This window comes from Pristiophorus japonicus, chromosome 3 (assembly GCF_044704955.1).
Source record: "Pristiophorus japonicus isolate sPriJap1 chromosome 3, sPriJap1.hap1, whole genome shotgun sequence".
In the NCBI taxonomy this organism is placed as follows: domain Eukaryota; kingdom Metazoa; phylum Chordata; class Chondrichthyes; family Pristiophoridae; genus Pristiophorus; species Pristiophorus japonicus.
The window spans coordinates 307,078,615-307,096,912 of NC_091979.1; the positions used below are offsets into that span (position 1 = coordinate 307,078,615).

The 18,298-nt window shown below is 47.2% G+C and overlaps 1 protein-coding gene across 2 annotated transcripts in view; it reads right to left on the reverse strand.

The window, feature by feature from the left end:
- Positions 1 to 18,298, reverse strand: part of LOC139260353 (protein bicaudal C homolog 1-like) — a 376,023-nt gene that overhangs the window by 40,357 nt on the left and 317,368 nt on the right. For both annotated transcript variants that reach the window (XM_070876873.1, XM_070876872.1), the window contains exons 9-11: positions 8,449 to 8,580; positions 5,159 to 5,348; positions 757 to 956 (exon numbers count right to left, since the gene is read on the reverse strand). In XM_070876873.1, the coding sequence (XP_070732974.1) occupies positions 757 to 956; positions 5,159 to 5,348; positions 8,449 to 8,580 (522 nt within the window). The remainder of the gene's footprint in view (positions 1 to 756; positions 957 to 5,158; positions 5,349 to 8,448; positions 8,581 to 18,298) is intronic.

The following is an 18,298-nucleotide window of genomic DNA, read 5'->3' on the forward strand; positions in this document are numbered from 1 at the left end:
GGTTCCCCCGACACCGGAGACCTCGGTTCCCCCGACACCGGAGACCCGGTTCCCCCGACACCGGAGACCTCGGTTCCCCCGACACCGGAGACCTCGGTTCCCCCGACACCGGAGACCTCGGTTCCCCCGACACCGGAGACCTCGGTTCCCCCGACACTGGAGACCCTGTTTCCCGACACCGGAGACCTTGGTTGGACAACAGTTTATTCACGTTAATTAATAGTATATCATCGACAGAGGATCACGTTTTTAAGAAAATGCTCTGGAGCACTAATAATATTTCATTCTATAAACATTATTACAAACACAGCTTCGCAGTAGGTCAGTGGGGGCCATGACAATGAGCTACACAAACCAACAAGAGGTCACAAAGTTCAGTCTCAAAACTGTGCTGATTTAGCTGAACTCAATCAGTTGTGGGAACATTTTACTCATCAGGATAGACAGTCCAAAATCATCCAATTGGGTAACAGTCATTCCACTTTTCAATTGGTGTGGGAAGGCAGTTCTCCATGAGGACCAATGGTGGAAGCATGGGGTGGGGCCGTGGACACAGGACGTCATGTGATGAACTTCCCAGGAATACATCCAATCACAGTTAGTGACCGTAATTACATATAACTTTGGGCTTGAGATGGTTAAAGTTAAACTTCTTATTGATAAAATCCGTAACGCGCTCGACATTCATGAGCTGCGCGCCCATTATTCTAAGCAGCCAGCCCAAACATCGACTCAAACAGTAACTCTTCCTTGTACCTTGACATGGCCGTTGATGCAGGAAGTTGCCGTCTTATCGCTCTCTGGTGACAAGGTGCTGATCTGAATATCCATGGGTGCTAGACCAGGGGGTGGCGATGGTGGGGTCTGGCCATACCCATGCAGTCCCGACAGCAAGATACTGGTCAAGGTCGCTTGCGTTGTTGGTGGGATCATAAGGGGAGATACTGTGGAGAAACCTGGGCGAATCAATTAAAAAATAAAATCCATTAACATTTTGCTTATTCTCTCATTGGTTTCTGAAGACAACTCCCTTTCATTTACATTTGGTCGCAAGATTATAATTCGATGAAAGTTTTTCAGGGGGAAAGATCCCTCGTGTGTGCCAGGACTGCATGTCTTGAAAATGTGCGGCCTTAACCCACAATTGTACACCGATTCACTTTTAAGGGATGGACAGTCTGGTGCGGAGTAGTACGGAATTCTGGGACTATACGCTGCTGGAATTTTTACCCCTGAACCCTTGAAAGACGGAACAATTCGACAAGAATTGTTTGGTCATTTTGTGAGGCGAGGCTCCGATCTAACCCTGCTCCCATCAGCAGAGCCCCTCACCACAACTAGTCAATGTACGCACACCGGAGCTAATGAAAGTTTTACACACGTGGGATTAGCTGTGGAATGGTAGTCCTTTTGACATTTGAGGAATAAATGTGCGCAGCTCACCAAGGGGAAACTCAGCAATCATTCCCGTGTCAAATTTTATTTTTCAGAAGTCCCATGTTGAACTTTTGCCTCGTTCTTGGCAGCAGATACAGCACCAGAATACTTCCCCCAAACCCAGTGTAGTCAATGAACACAGGAACGCACGGCCTGAAAGGGTGGTAGAGGCAGAAACCCAAATCACATTTAAAAAGTACTTGGATGTGCACTTGAAGTGCTGTATCCTACAAGGCTACAGACCAAGAGCTGGAAAGCGGGATTAGGCTGGTTAGCTCTTTTTCGACCAGTGCCGTAAGTTTCTACGGTTCTATGATTCCCCAAACCCAGTGCATCACCGGAACACTTCAACCTAACCCAGTGCATCACCGGAACACTTCAACCTAACCCAGTGCATCACCGGAACACTTCAACCTAACCCAGTGCATCACCGGAACACTTCAACCTAACCCAGTGCATCACCGGAACACTTCAACCTAACCCAGTGCATCACCGGAACACTTCAACCTAACCCAGTGCATCACCGGAACACTTCAACCTAACCCAGTGCATCACCGGAACACTTCAACCTAACCCAGTGCATCACCAGAACACTTCAACCAAACCCAGTGCATCACCGGAACACTTCAACCTAACCCAGTGCATCACCGGAACACTTCAACCTAACCCAGTGCATCACCGGAACACTTCAACCTAACCCAGTGCATCACCGGAACACTTCAACCTAACCCAGTGCATCACCGGAACACTTCAACCTAACCCAGCGCATCACCGGAACACTTCAACCAAACCCAGTGCATCACCGGAACACTTCAACCTAACCCAGTGCATCACCGGAACACTTCAACCTAACCCAGTGCATCACCGGAACACTTCAACCTAACCCAGTGCATCACCGGAACACTTCAACCTAACCCAGTGCATCACCAGAACACTTCAACCTAACCCAGCGCATCACCGGAACACTTCAACCTAACCCAGTGCATCACCGGAACGCTTCAACCAAACCCAGTGCATCACCGGAACACTTCAACCTAACCCAGTGCATCACCGGAACACTTCAACCAAACCCAGTGCATCACCGGAACACTTCAACCAAACCCAGTGCATCACCGGAACACTTCAACCTAACCCAGTGCATCACCAGAACACTTCAACCTAACCCAGCGCATCACCGGAACACTTCAACCTAACCCAGTGCATCACCGGAACACTTCAACCTAACCCAGTGCATCACCGGAACACTTCAACCTAACCCAGTGCATCACCAGAACACTTCAACCTAACCCAGCGCATCACCGGAACACTTCAACCTAACCCAGCGCATCACCGGAACACTTCAACCTAACCCAGTGCATCACCGGAACACTTCAACCTAACCCAGTGCATCACCGAAACACTTCAACCAAACCCAGTGCATCACCGGAATGCTTCAACCTAACCCAGCGCATCACCGGAACGCTTCAACCAAACCCAGCGCATCACCGGAACACTTCAACCAAACCCAGTGCATCACCGGAACACTTCAGCCAAACGCAGTGCATCACCGGAACACTTCAGCCAAACCCAATGCATCACCGGAACACTTCAACCAAACCCAGCGCATCACCGGAACACTTTGTATAAAGTTTTTCCAGTCTCTTGATACCTACGATCAGTTTCATGCCTTTTCTCAGAACTATCTATAGTTTCTGTGTCCCAATGACCAAAACTGGGTGGGGTCTGACCAGAGCACTGTGCAGTTTAAGCATGAGTTACCCGGAGGTCTGCTTTACACTTCAGTGACAGCCCCTCATGCAGTACTTTACCAAATGCTTTTTGGAAATCAGGGTACACACGGAATTTCACAGCACAGGAGGAGGCCATTCAATGGGGTTGCTACACTGGATGCTATAATCTCAAAAAGCTCAAAGAGGCTGGCCAGCTAGGATCTTCTGATAATCTGTACTGGCTGCTATTAGATTAGACTCCCAAAGCAAGCGCTCTACTCTGAATTCCTTCACGGCAAACGAGCCAAAGGTGAGCAGAGGAAACGTTACAAGGACATCCTCAAAGCCTCCCTGATAAAGTGCAACAACCCACTGACACCTGGGAGTCCCTGGCCAAAGACCGCCATAATATGAGGAAGGACATTCTTGCTATTGAGGGAGTGCAGTGAAGGTTCATCAGACTGATTCCCAGGATGGCAGGACTGACATATGAAAAAAGACTGGATCGACTAGGCTTATGTTCACTGGAATTTAGAAGAATGAGGGGATCTTATAGAAACATGTAAAATTCTGACAGGGTTGGACAGGTTAGATGAGGAAGAATGTTCCAGAACCAGGGGTCACAGTCTAAGGATAAGGGGTAAGCTATTTAGGACCGAGATGAGGAAAACTTCTTCACTCAGAGAATTGTGAACCTGTGGAATTCTCTACCACAGAAAGTTGTTGAGGCCAGTTCATTAGATATATTCAAAAGGGAGTTAGATGTGGCCCTTACGGCTAAAGGGATCAAGGGGTATGGAGAGAAAGCAGGAATGGGGTACTGAACTTGCATGATCAGCCATGATCATATATGATCATATTGAATGGTGGTGCAGGCTCGAAGGGCCGAATGGCCTACTCCTGCACCTATTTTCTATGTTTCTAAGTGGAGGAAGTGCATCCGGGGGTCACTGAGCATCTCGAGTCTCATCGCCGAGAGCATGCAGAAACCAAGCAAAGGCAACGGAAGGAGCGTGCGGCAAACCAGTCCCACCCACCCTTTCCCTCAACGACTGTCTGTCTCACCTGTGACAGGGACTGTGGTTCTCATATTGGACTGTTCAGCCACCTGAGAACGCAATGTTAGAGTGGAAGCAAGTCTTCCTCGATTCCGAGGGACTGCCTATGATGATGATAGTAGATTATCATACAGATTGCCCTCAAGTTTAGTTCTGATAATTTATTCCTTATTTTACTCTGAATTGACAGAAAACTAATGGCTTTGTAGTTGTCTGGGTTTTCTCACCTTATTGTGAAAATGGCTAACACATGAACTCATTTTCAACCTAGCAGGGAACTGCCCAGTGACCATCAGCACCCCACAATCTCATCCCTCATCTCTCTCAGTACCCCAGGATAAATCTGCCCCTGGCATTTCATCTGTCTGTTTTTAGCCTGCCTAGGATTTGCATACTCATTGGTGCCAGAGTTCTTGATCCCAATTGGATTATCACTGAATATGGAGCGTGTATTAATTGGGCCTTCGGTAGTGAGTAACGGGGGTGAAGCAACTATGGAGCAGATCAACCATTTGATGTTCATCCACAGATTCAGCTACATTAGCATCTTTAGTGTTGTTGTCTCCAACTGTATCCTTACCTTCATATCTCCTTCAGCCCCAGAGGTAATGTCCAGCAGCTGAAACCCCATTTCCCTTCCACCATACTGTTACAGTATTTAGAAAAAATTATATTGTTATAGAATATTGACAGAATATTTTGAGATAACTGCAGCCAATATAGAGACCCTACCGAATGGCCTCCTCCTATGCTGTGAATTTATTGTGATTCTGTGTGTATCCCAAATTATATTCAATTCCTCCCCCTCCCCACCTCCAACTTTTTCAAACAGATAAAAGACAATTTCAGGCCACTGGAAATCTCCCGTTGATGAAGATGTGGACCTGGTAAGAAAACAGATCACATGTTGCATTAGTCCAGCACACTGTACACTGTACAAAAATATCTTCATACCTAATCCAGCCAGCCCAAGTCCAGCTGAAGCCAGGATATCGAGTCCGTGGCAGGAGAGTCCGATGGGGCAGGTAACTGGCAATGGTGTATTTGTCGTCATAGCAACACCATTGTTTTCCAAACCCAAGAGGCACTTTCTTGCTTCATACATATTTACAGCATTTCTTTCCACGCTTTTCACAATCACTGACTGACAACAGAGAGATAAGTTTTAGGTTCTATCCCATCTTAAAATAGCATCCTGGATTTTTAACATTCTTACAAATATGCACAAAGAAATCATAATTGGTATCTTTTTTCTTAAATACGTAATGCAGTTGTTCTTGTCACAAATGATAGGACACGCGTTCACACGTCTCAGCCCGACCAATGGAGAACGTGAAACGTATCTTGGGTGGAGGGAGGGGAGTTGAAACATCATCGAAGATGAAGATTATTGCTCCACACAACGAATGTCTAAAACGCACAGCCAACAGATGCACTCCGGGTTGGAATTTGGGGCTTGGCACCAGGACATTGGGAAGATCTAAAGAGAGGGATGGGTTCTAAATCCTGAACCCAAGTAACGAAGACATTTTTTTTCTTTTGCTTAAGGTCCAGAAAACAAATCTTCCGCACATTTCCACACGCATAATTTATAAGCACGAATGTGAAAAATGAACTCCGTAGAACAATTCCTAATTGTTCTAATTTGAATAAGTGAAAGCCCCAGCTGCCCTATATTTCGCTGTTGAGACAGAAGTGAGTTAACAATCCTCACAAATATTTGTTAGACATGTCTTGCAACACTTGGAAAATTAATTTCCTCATGAGAAACCACAAAGAGATTATATTGCACTGAACCACCAGGCTTGCCCAGTGCGTACGCAGGACTATACCTCAAACTAAACACAGCCAGACATAGAATTCTTCGTACATGGTGGTTTGAGAAGACGCACATCATGTCAAGAGCTGTCTGAAGTTGCAGCCATGTAGAATTTCCTGCTCTGCAACCCTTTGGAAAGGTGAGTCAGCAAAGTAGCTTCTCTTTACGTCACAATATCATGTGAACTACACTATAATAATCCACAGGAAAATTCGCATGTCCTCAGTGTCCGTCATTGAAAGAAGTTTGCCTTATTGCACTAAGTGTACGTTACTGCGAATGGGTAACAAGGGGCCACCAGCATAAAAAAAGCCTCCAAAAGGTTCGAAGAAATGTCTTTGTGCAGAGTGTTCCTGGAGCATGGACTACTTTACCACAGGAAGTAGTTGAGGCACAAACCATTGTATAGTTTATAAGAAATGTGCATCAATATTCCCATCAGTATTGGGAAAGAGAGCAGTTCAGTGAGATTAATATTAGATTGCTCTGGCAGACATGATGCGCCAAATGGTCGCCTCCTGTGCTTTCAAACATTTTTGGTGCCAAAATTATGATAAGGACATTTTGTTAGTATGATATCAAAGCTTTGAGTAGAGACAAATCACTGGATTAGTTTAATTTGCAATTTAAGCAATAATACATTGAAAATGCTCATTCTCAGGGCAAAATCTGCTTCAAATCTCTTGGCTTAATTAATTACCAACAATGCAAAGCCTTTGCACTTATCCAGTGGTCAGATGCAGACGATGAAAATATCCTCCGCTTGGCTGCTCTTTGCTCCCCTCTCGCATCCCCGCCCAATACACTTTTCCAAAACATGCAGGATGTCACACAGCCCGGATGTTTGAAAATCCCTCTATCACAGTGGGAACGGTGTGAACATTGTGCTCTCACGCCATTTGTGCAATTCTTCCACCATTTGCATTGAAGTCAGGCACATGCCAGGTTGAGAGGAGACCTCATCGAGGTGTACAAAATATTGAGGGACCTGGACATAGTGAAGAGTCGGGGCCTATTTCCATTGGTGGAGGGGGCTATTACGAGGGGGCATTGTTTTAAGGTGGTTGGTGGAAGGTTTGGAGGGGATTTGAGGCGGGGGGGGGCATCTTTAAGCAGAGGGTTGTGGGATCTGGAACTCACTGCCTGGAAGAGTGGTGGATGCAGAAACCCTCACCACTTTTAAGAGATGGTTGGATGGGCACTTAAAGTGCAGTAACCTGCAGGGTTACGGACCTAGAGCTGGTAATTGGGATTAGACTGGATGACCTTTAGTTGGACGGCGCAGATATAATGGTAAGTACTGCAGGGAATAGAATACGGCCAGGGTGATCTCCTGGACTAGTTTCGATCACCTGGATGGGTCGGAGAGGAATTTTCCCAGATTTTTTCTCCCTAAATTGGTCTGGGTTTTTATCTGGTTTTTGCCTCTCCCAGGAGATCACATGGCTCCGGTTGGGGTGGAGTGTAGAATGTTTCAGTACAAGGGGTGTTGCAGTGGTGTGGGGCAGACTGGTTGGGCTGGGTGCTCTTTGCCTTTCCGTCATTGTTCATGGGTTTATATATAACCTTTAGCGCTGCTGACCGAGGGCCGTGTGGCTCTGTCGGCCGGCATGGACACGATGGGCCGAAATGGTCTCCTTCTGCGCTGTAAATGTCTATGTTTCTATGCTAACTGAATCCCAGAGAGGAATGTTTGGGCTCTGATACCACCAACTCCAGGAGCTGTTGCAAACAGACTATGTGCAACTGCTCTCGAAGGCAGTAGCAACCTTTTAAGAATAAGGCCTAAAGTCCTGTAATGCTCAAGGACTCATAAATGCTCTAAACACCCTTCACTGTCCCTCGATTTAATGTCGGGTACCTTTTGGCCACTTGCTCTTGCACCTCAGGAAGGAGATATTGGCTTTGGAGTGGGTGCAGCGTCGATTCACCAGGACAAGGAGGATTAAATTATGACAGGTTGCATAATCTGGGCTTGTATTCACTAGGGTACAGCAGATTAAGGGATGAACTTATTGAGGTGTGTAAGATGATTAAAAGGTAGATAGAGAGAGACTATTTCCTCTGGTGGGAGAGTCCAGAACAAGTGGCACCATCTTAAAATCAGAGCTAGGCTGGTCAGGGGTGATAACAGGGAGCACTTCTTCACATAAAGGGTAGTGGAAATCTGACTGAATGGCGGAACAGGTTCGAGGGGCTGAATGGCCTTCTCCTGTTCAGAAGTTTTTTCCGTTCCTTTGAACCTTTGTTCTCGACATCCTTCCTCCATCTTACGTGCAATTATATATATCTTATAGCACTTTGAGATGTCTAGTGGTTGTGAAAGGCACTATATAAATCCAAGTCTTCCTTTTATTTTATTAGACCATTTGAGTAAAGCAAACCTAAACTCAGTAAAGAGAGAAAGTTGATCTGTAGTCCATACCTTGCTGGGCTGTTTGGGCTTTGGCTTGATGCTAATGAAGACATCCAGTTGTTCCATTAGCTGAGTGATTCGCTGTGGTTCTACTTCAATGTCTTCCTTCATATCAAACATCAACACAAGAGGGAGACAACCCTGAAGAAAAACATTATCAAAAGGTTAAGGGCATAGATATTGCACCAATAACTCATCTCCATTATACAAACTGTGGTCAACATTATGGAAAAGAACAAACCTAATCACAGTTATTTTTGTAGGTTTAGATACTCTCTGACTCTTCAAGTACAACACTGCACAACACTTATGCTCATTTCCTGGCACTACTTCAGCAGCAAACTTATATTTACAACAAAAATGACAACTTTCATATAAATATAGTGCCTTTAGAGTAGTAAAACTTTCTAAAACGCTTCACAGGAGTGTTATCAAACAAAATTTGACACTGAACCACATAGAGAGACCATGAGGTAGGTTTTAAGGAGCGTCTTAAAGGAGGAAAAAAAGAGAGGCAGAGAAGTTTGGGGAGGGTATTCCAGAGCTTAAGGCCTCGGCAGCTGAAGGCATGGCCGCCAATGGTGGAGCGGTTAAAATTGGGAATGTGGAAGAGGCCAGAATTGGAGGAGTGCAGAGATCTCGGAGAGTTCTAAGGCTGGAGGAGGCCATGGAGGGATTTGAAATCAAGGATGAGAATTGTAAAATGGAGAAATTGCCAGACCGCGAATCAATGTAGTCAACGAGCACAGGGGTGATGGGTGAACGGGACTTGGTGCGAGTTAGGACACGGGCAGCCAAGTTTTGGATGACCTCAAGTTTATTTAGGGTAGAATGTGGGAGGCCAGCCAGGGGTGGGTTGGAATGGTCAAGTGGAGAGGTAACAAAGGCTTGGATGAGGGTTTCAGTGGATGAGCTGAGGCAATGGCAGATTCGGATGATGTTACGTTGGTGGAAATAGACAGAGTTAGTGATGGCACGGATATGTGGTTGGAAGTTCATTTCGGGGTCAAATATGACAACAAGGTTATGAAGAGTCTGGTTCAGTTTCAGACAGTTGACACCAAAAGGGACAGAGTTGGTGGCTAGGGAACGGAGTTCATGGCCTTCCCAATATTTAACTGGAGGAAATTTCAGCTCATCCAGTACTAGATGTCGGACAAGCAGTCTGACAAATCAGAGGCATGGAAGGGGTTGGGATAGGTTGTGGTGAGGTAGAGATGGGTGTCGTCAGCGAACATGTAGAACCTACTGTGTTTTTGGATGATGTCGCCGAGGAACAGCTTATAGATGAGAAATAAGAGGGGGCCAAGGATAGATCCTTGGGGGGGGACCAGAGGTAATGGTGCTAGAGTGGGACGAGAAGGCATTGCGGGTGATTCTCTGGCTACGATTGGATGGATAAAAATATAGCCAGGCGAGTGCAGTCCCACCCAGCTGGATGACAGAGAGGCGTTGGAGGAGGATGGAATGGTCAACCGTGTCAAAGGCTGCAGACAGGTCGAGAAGGTCAAGGAGGGATAGTTTACCATCACATAGGATGTCATTTGTGACTTTGATAAGAGCCACTTTGTTTGTGTGATGGGCGGAAACCCGACAGGCGGGATTCATACATGTAGTTCCAGAATGAATTTGGGAGGTGACAGCATGTTCAAGGACTTGAGAGAGAAAAGTAGGTTGGAGATGGGGCAGTAGTTTGTAAGGATGGAGGGGTCAAGGATTGTTTTTTTTTTATGGATGACTGCAGATTTGAAGGGGAGGGGGGGACAGTACCGGAGGGGAGAGAACCATTAACTAACGTGAGGGCCAGGAACGGAAGTTGAGTAGTCAGCAGTTTAGTGGGAGTAGGGTCGAGGGAGCAGGAAGTGAGTCTTGTGGGCAAGATGAGCTCGGAGCGGGCATAAGGGGAGATATGAGAGATACTAGAGAAAGAGGCGAGTTCAGGGCTAGGCCAGGGGGGAACCTTAAAGGAAGTATGGCTAGGAGAAGGGAAGGAAATGGTAGAGGCGGCTGAACGGATGGTCTCAATCTTAGAGACAAAGAAGTCCATGAAATAAAAACAAAAATGCAGCATCTGTGGCGAGAGAAAGGGGTCAATTACTTTTTGACAGAACTGGGAAGTTTTAAGCAAGTGCAGAGGCAGGGAAAGAGGGATGGAGCTAAAAGACCAAAAGGGAAGGTCTGTGATAGGGTGGAAGGCAGGAGAGATTAAATCACAAAACAAGGAAAAGGGAGATGGTAATGGGACAAGTATCGAAAGATGTGTCTAGGAGAGGTGTAAATGGGAATGGCAGAATTATCAGCAGCTACTGCCTGAAAAAATGGGGGCAGAGTTTATGATCTGAAATTGTTGAACTCAATGTTGAGGGCATGGAACTCAGAGGAGAGAGCATGATTTGAGATGGAGATTGAAATCAGAGGACGAGAAGTCCCTCAATGTAGAGGATAAGGGAGGAAAGAAGTGAAGATATCTTGGTGAGAAAATTGGCATGGTACTTGGGTGAGTGGTAGACGACAAGGATTTTAAATGAGAGACGAGAGGGGTGGGACAAGGTGAGATGTCAAAGGAGGAGGTGGTGGCAGAGGAGCAGGGAGACAGACCAAGGTGTGATTTGGTGATAAGAACTACACACCACCACGGCGGTTTGGCGGCAAGTGGTGGAAGGTATAGCTGGGCGGGGAGGCGTCATTTAGGGGGAAGGTGTCATCACTCATCCAGGTTTCCATCAAAGCCATGATGTCGATGCAATCATCCACAATAAGCTCATGGATGGCAAGAGCCTGGTTCACAAGCGAATGGATGTTCTGGAGGAGATGCAGAGAGGGGAGCTGATAGCTGGCCCAGTGGCAGAGTCCACAGGGTCAGCATTGGGAGGGTTGAGTGGGATGGGAAAGAGTTGGAAGGTGAGAGAGTCGGATGGGTCAGTTAGGGTTGCTGCTCGTGAGGAGGCAGGGATGAGTGCCTCGATGGGCCCTTCGGAGGATGCCAAGAGAGGCAGAGGGAAGCTGGAAGCTTATCAAAGAGGGGGTCAAGCCTGGGATGGCAGCAGGAGAGTAGGAAGGTTGACAAGTGCTGAAGGATTGAGGTAGGGATTTGGGAGGGGCAGAGTGCCCAAGAGGGAAGAAATGAAAGGAGGCATGAGGGGTAAAGGAGGGGTAAAGAGAAAAGAAGAAAAAAAGGGGGGAAAAAAGTGGGATTAGAAATGATGGGCTCGGGTCTGGAGCAGCAGCCAAAATGGACCACGCGAATGGACACAGGGAAAACTCAAGTCACATAGGCCTGCTTATGTAGCAAGGTTGGAATACACATATCATGGTAGTAAACGGGGAGTAAAGAAGAGACAATAGCAGGGAGTTCAGAGTTAAAGTCAGAGGTACCATGGCAGGGAAAAGTTGGCATAGGTAGGCTAGGCTACAGTTCTTCTCGAAGTATAACACACAAGGGCCAGACTCTCAACTGGAAGACAAAGTTGCAGCTGTATTGTGAATTGCCAACTGTGTGTTGGATTCCAATATGGAGCAACCATCAGTTCTGACCGGTCTATATGGGAAAGGGTTTCCAACACTGTTGCTAAAACTCTCCCAAGGAGCTGTGTAAGGGCATCTGCGGAGATGCGAGTTTGAGCTATGCAAGCCTCTTGACGAATGAGGCCGGCAGAGATACAGCACGGGTTAAAGTTGGAAGAGAAGGATAATTTTATTTCTTTTTTTTGAAGTCAACAAGTGAAGCGCCCAACCTATGTTCAACTTTTAAACGCGTGCTACAGTTCCCACAGTAGAATTTATGGAGCACAGTTTTGTTAATAGAAAAATGGGCAGGAAACATGAAAAGATAAAAAGAAGTTACTCATGTATATATGCATCATTCTACATTGCGATAGCCCTGGGACACAGCCGGTTATCCCAGAGAATTGGGTCAATGCCAGAGTGAGTCAGCTATCTGGATAAACATGGCAGCTGAAGAATTTAGTCTCACATTCACCACCTGGGCAATAATCTGGGCGAGCGGATCACAAGCCCAGTTGTGCCACCTGCCTGATTTTTATCCTATTGATTTCAGTGCAAGGAGAATTGGGTAAGGTTAGGAACATAGGAACAGGAGGCAGCCATTCAGCCCCTCGAGTCTATTCCACCATTCAATGAAATTGTCGTGTATTCAACTGTCATTGTAATCCATGTATAAACCGACCTAAGTTGTACACCATGAGAACACTGACCACTAGGTGGTGAACTTGTGGGAGACACTCCTAACCTGGACTTTCAGGTATAAAAAGGGGAAGCTCCACCCACCTTCATCACTTCAGTGCTGGTAAATAAAGGTTACTGGTCACAGAGTGACCTTCTCTCTAGTATGGGCCTCGTGTGCATTTGTACTGTATAGTAAGGACATATTATTGCCGATGAGAAACTGGGATTTAAACCACGCGAGCATGGCCACTAGCAGCACAGACGAGAGATACTGTGTTGGTGATGATTGGGATGATTTTATTGAGAGACTAGAGCAAAGTTTCATCACTAAGGAATGGCTGGGACAAGATTTGGCCGACAAACACAGGGCCCATCTCCTGACGGTTTGTGGATCCAGGACGTACTCCCTAATGAAGGACCTTCTAGCGCCGGAGAAGCCGGTGGACAAGACTTTTGAAGAACTCACTAAGTTGATCGGGGAACACTTTAAACCAGCGAGCAGCATGCACATGGTGAGACACCGGTTTTACATGCATCGGCGGTGAGAAGGGCAAAGCGTTCCAGACTTCGTGGCAGACCTCCGCGACTGGCGAGCCTATGTAAGTTCCCAGCTGCATGCAGAGCGGAGATGCTGCGAGACGTTTTTATTGAGGGCCTCGGGTACGCTGGGGTTTTCAGGAAACTGATTGAGACCAAAGACTTGACCCTGGAAACGGCGGCTTTGTTGGCCCAGACTTTTATCTCAGGGGAAGAAGAGACCAGAATGATGTTTGACAAAAATCTTGGTTTAAAAGCAGCAAATGGACAGGGAGTCAACATTGTTAACGCGGCACACAGTTCTCCAGGCAGACAGGGACAATCGGACATGCCCGAGCATGTAGTCGAACCTAAAGGGGGAATTCAACAGAGACAATGGCTAGCTGAACGGCGATTCATGCCATGGCAAGGGACAATGCGGCCAGTAATGGGGCCATCAACACCTGTTAATGGTGCGTTTAAGGACAGTTGCACAGCCAGAGTTTGCAGGTATCAGCAATATACCTGCAGAAATTGCAACGTCAGCGGTCACTTGGCACGTATGTGCAGGAAGACTGCGGCCAGGTTGATGTACGAGGAGGACGGGGACGATGTAAGCCCTATGAGGCCAAATGGACACTGGGGGAAATCGCTGGAAGCTGAAGTTCAGCGAGTTCATGTGGAGCACATATACAGTTCATACACCAGGACGCCACCGATAATGATGAAAGTGCTCCTCAATGGCATCCCAGTATCATTGGAGTTAGACACAGGTGCCAGCCAGTCCCTGATGAGTATCAAACAGTTCAACAAGTTGTGGGCGTCCAACGCCAGGAGGCCAAAATTATTGCCGATTGACACACAGCTACGGACATATACAAAGGAAATCATTCCGGTGCTCGGCACCCCCACGGTAGTCGTGACCAACAAAGATTTGGAGAACAGGTTGCCACTCTGGATTGTCCCGGGGAACGGTCCTGCACTGCTGGGGAGGAGTTGGCTTGCTGTCATGAAATGGGGCGATGTCAATGCAATTTCTTCTGTGGAGTGAGTATCAACCCGGCATTGGAACTTTCATGGGGGCCAAGGTAGTGATTCACATAAACCCGGACGCCAAACCAGTGCACCACAAGCCCAGAGCGGTGCCGTACGTGATGTGGGAAAAGATAGAAGGCGAATTGGACCGCCTGCTGAGGGAAGGCATCATCTCGCCAGTCGAATTCAGTGATTGTGCCGGTGCTCAAGGTGAATGGGTTGGTCAGGATATGTGGCGATTATAAGGCCACCATCAATCGGGTGTCACTCCAAGACCAGTACCTGCTACCGAGAGCGGAGGACCTCTTTGCGACGCTATCCGATGGCAAACCTTTTTCAAAATTGGACCTGACCTCAGCTTACATGACCCAGGAGCTGGCGAGTGAGTCGAAGAAGCTGACTACCATCACGACACACAAGGGGTTGTTTGAGTACAACAGATGTCCGTTTGGGATTCGCTCGGCCGCTGCGATCTTTCAACGAAACATGGAAAGCCTTCTCAAGTCGATTCCAGGGACGGTGGTTTTTCAAGACGACATCCTCATCACGGGTTGCGATACTGAAGAACACCTCCACAACCTGGAGGAGGTGCTACGCAGACTGGACCGGGTAGGTCTGCGACTGAAAAAGACGAAGTGCGTCTTCCTAGCTCCAGAGGTAGAATTCCTGGGGATGAGGGTAGCAGCAGACAGGATCAGACCTACTGCGTCCAAAACGGATGCGATCCAGAGAGCACCCAGACCCCGTAACACGACGGAGCTATGTTCGTTCCTGGGGCTCCTGAACTATTTTGGTAACTTTCTTCCCAAATTGAGCACGCTGCTAGAGCCGCTACACGTGCTCCTACACAAAGGTCGCGAATGGGTCTGGGGGGACAGCCAGGAAAGGGCTTTTGATAGAGCACGCAATTTGTTATGCTCCAACAATCTGTTAATGCTATATGACCTATGTAAGAAACTTGTTTTAACGAGCGATGCGTCGTCTTATGTGATCGGGTGTGTATTGCAGCATGTTAATGCCAAGGGTCAGTTACAGCCGGAAGCTTATGCCTCCAGAAGTCTGTCCCAGGCAGAAAGGGGCTAATGGATGGTAGAAAAGGAAGCGCTTGCATATGTATATGCAGTAAAAAAAAAAATGCACCAGTACCTGTTTGGCAGGTAATTTGAGCTGGAGACAGATCACAAACCCCTTACGTCCCTTTTGGCCGACAACAAGGCCATAAATGCAAATGCGTCGGCCCGCATACAGAGGTGGGCACTCACATTAGCCGCCTATGACTATACAATTCGACACAGACCGGGCACTGAAAACTGCGCCGATGCACTCAGCAGGCTCCCGCTAGCCACCACTGAGGGGGCAACCGAGCATGCTGCTGAGATGGTGATGGCTGTTGAAGCTTTTGAAAGCAAAGGCTCACCCGTGACAGCCCGTCAGATCAAAGTCTGGACAAATAGAGACACGCTACTGTCTTTAGTCAAGAAATGTTTCCTGAATGGGGACTGCCACGTGCGGGGCATGTCCTGAGGAATTTAAACCATTTCACAGGCGCAAGGATAAACTCTCGATTCAGGCTGATTGCCTTCTATGGGGAAACCGAGTTGTCATGCCCCAGATGGGCAGAGAAGCGTTCATCCGAGAACTCCACAATGAGCACCCGGGCATTGTCATGATGAAGGCAATTGCCAGGTCACACGTTTGGTGGCCAGGGATAGATGCAGACCTGGAAATTTGTGTTCGCAGGTGCAACACGTGTGCCCAGCTGGGCAATGCGCCCAGGGAAGCCCCCCTTAGCCCCTGGTCCTGGCCCGCCAAGCCATGGTCACGCATCCATGTGGACTACGCAGGTCCCTTCATGGGAAAAATGTTTTTGGTTGTAGTAGACGCCTACTTCAAATGGATCGAGTGTGACATTCTCAATTCAAGCACATCCTCTGCCACGGTAGAAAGTCTAAGGGCAATGTTCACCGCCCATGGTCTACCGAACGTCTTGGTCAGCGACAATGGCCCGTGCTTTACAAGCATTGAGTTCCAGGACTTCATGGCAGGAAATGGTATCAACCATGTCAGAACGGCACCGTTCAAGCCGGCCTCAAAAGGCCAGGTGGAATGAGCAGTGCAGATAATCAAACAGGGGATGCTCAGAATCCAAGGGGGTTCCCTACAAAGCCGCTTATCACGCCTTCTGTTGGCCAATAGATCCTGATCACACTTGCTCACATGGGTTCCACCCACTAGCTGCGAATGAGAAGGATGCTCAAAACCAGGTTATCCCTTATACACCCCACCATGAAAGAAATTGTTGAGAGCAGGTGCCAGTCACAATGTGACTACCATGACGGGAATGCGAGGGCGCGATGTATTGATGTCAATGACCCTGTCTTTGTCCTCAACTATGCTGCAGGGCCCAAATGGCCCGCAGGCACTGTGATTGCCAAAGAGGGGAATAGGATTCTGGTAGTTAAACTTACCAATGGACAAATCTGCCGCAAACACGCGGATCAAACAAAAAGGAGGTTCAGCAACCCCTTAGAAGGAGCAGAGGCAGAACACGATGTAGAGTTCACTCCACCACAGGTGACCGAACACCGGAACCAAATGGAGGAGAGCCCAGTCACTGTGGGCAGTCCAGACAGGCCGGAGGCACCGCAAACAGCAGACACTCAGGCCAGCGCCCAACAACCAGAGCCCCAACTCAGGCGCTCTACAAGGGAGAGTAAACCACCAGAGAGACTCAACCTGTGATCCCAATAAGACTTTGGGGGGGAGGTGATGTCATGTATTCAACTGTCATCGTAATCCATGCACAAACCGACCTAAGTTGTACACCGTGAGAACACTGACCACTAGGTGGTGAACTTGTGGGAGATACTCCTCACCTGGACTTTCAGGTATAAAAGGGGAAGCTCCACCCACCTTCATTACTTCAGTGCTGGCAAATAAAGGTTACTGGTCACAGAGTGACCTTCTCTCTAGTATGGGCCTCGTGTGCATTTGTACTGTATAGTAAGGAGATATTAGAAATCATGGCTGATCTGTACCTTAACTCCATCTACCCACCTTGGTTCTGGAATCCTTGATACCCAACGATCAATTGACCTAGTTTCAACATCTTTTTGGGAAATTGCTGATCTGCACAATCCTTTGGGTGAAAAAATGCTTCCTATATTCAATCTTGAACAGCCTGGCTCTAATTTTAAGATTATGTCTCCTCGTTCTTGATTACCCACCGGAGGAAATAAATTCTCTGTACCTACACTACCAAATCCTTTTAATATTTTAAATACCTCGATCAGATAATCCCAGAATCCTCTATACTCAAGGGAATACAAGACAGGTTTATGCAACCGGTCGTCATAATTTAACCCTTCTAGCCCTGGTGTAATTCTAGTGATTCTGCACAGCATCCCTTCCAAGGCCAATATAGCCTTCTTGAAGTGCGGTGCCCGGAACTGAACACAATTATTCCAAATGGGGTCTACCAGAGCTTTATACAACTGTAACATAACTTCTACCCCTTTGTATTCCAACCCTTTTGAGATAAAGGCCAGCATTCCAACAGCCTTTAAATTGTATTTTGTACCTGTCTACTAACCTTTAGTGTTTGTACAACGTGTGGAGCTTCCAACATCGTCAGATTACCACCAAGGCGGCAAAAGTGAAAATTGCCCTAACCTCACCCCACACCCCATGTCATTAACCTTCATTAACAAATCATTTTGGATTGGGTTTGTCATAAGTCTTTAAAATGTACACAAGGCCATCATAGGACTCTAAGCTACATTCAACTTCAAAAGGATGAGAAAAAGAATTCACATTGAAAACATTACACACTGAAAACATCCATTTCCTTTCAGAGCAAGTACGTCCAAGTTGGGAATTTCAAGAAAAGCCTCTTGATGCAGCTATGGCCAAAAATATACACTATCATCTTAAATATTGGAGAAAACTAAAATCCCACATCCATTCTAGACAGGAATATTCCATTGTTAACATGCTACTCTACTCCAATAAGGCAGGGACATTCAAGATTCTGTCTTCGTGGCTGTAAAGGTGCACCGCTGACCCTCTTGGGCCCATGTGTTTATGAACTTGCATTTCTCTTAAGCTGCTGACAGAAGTGGGG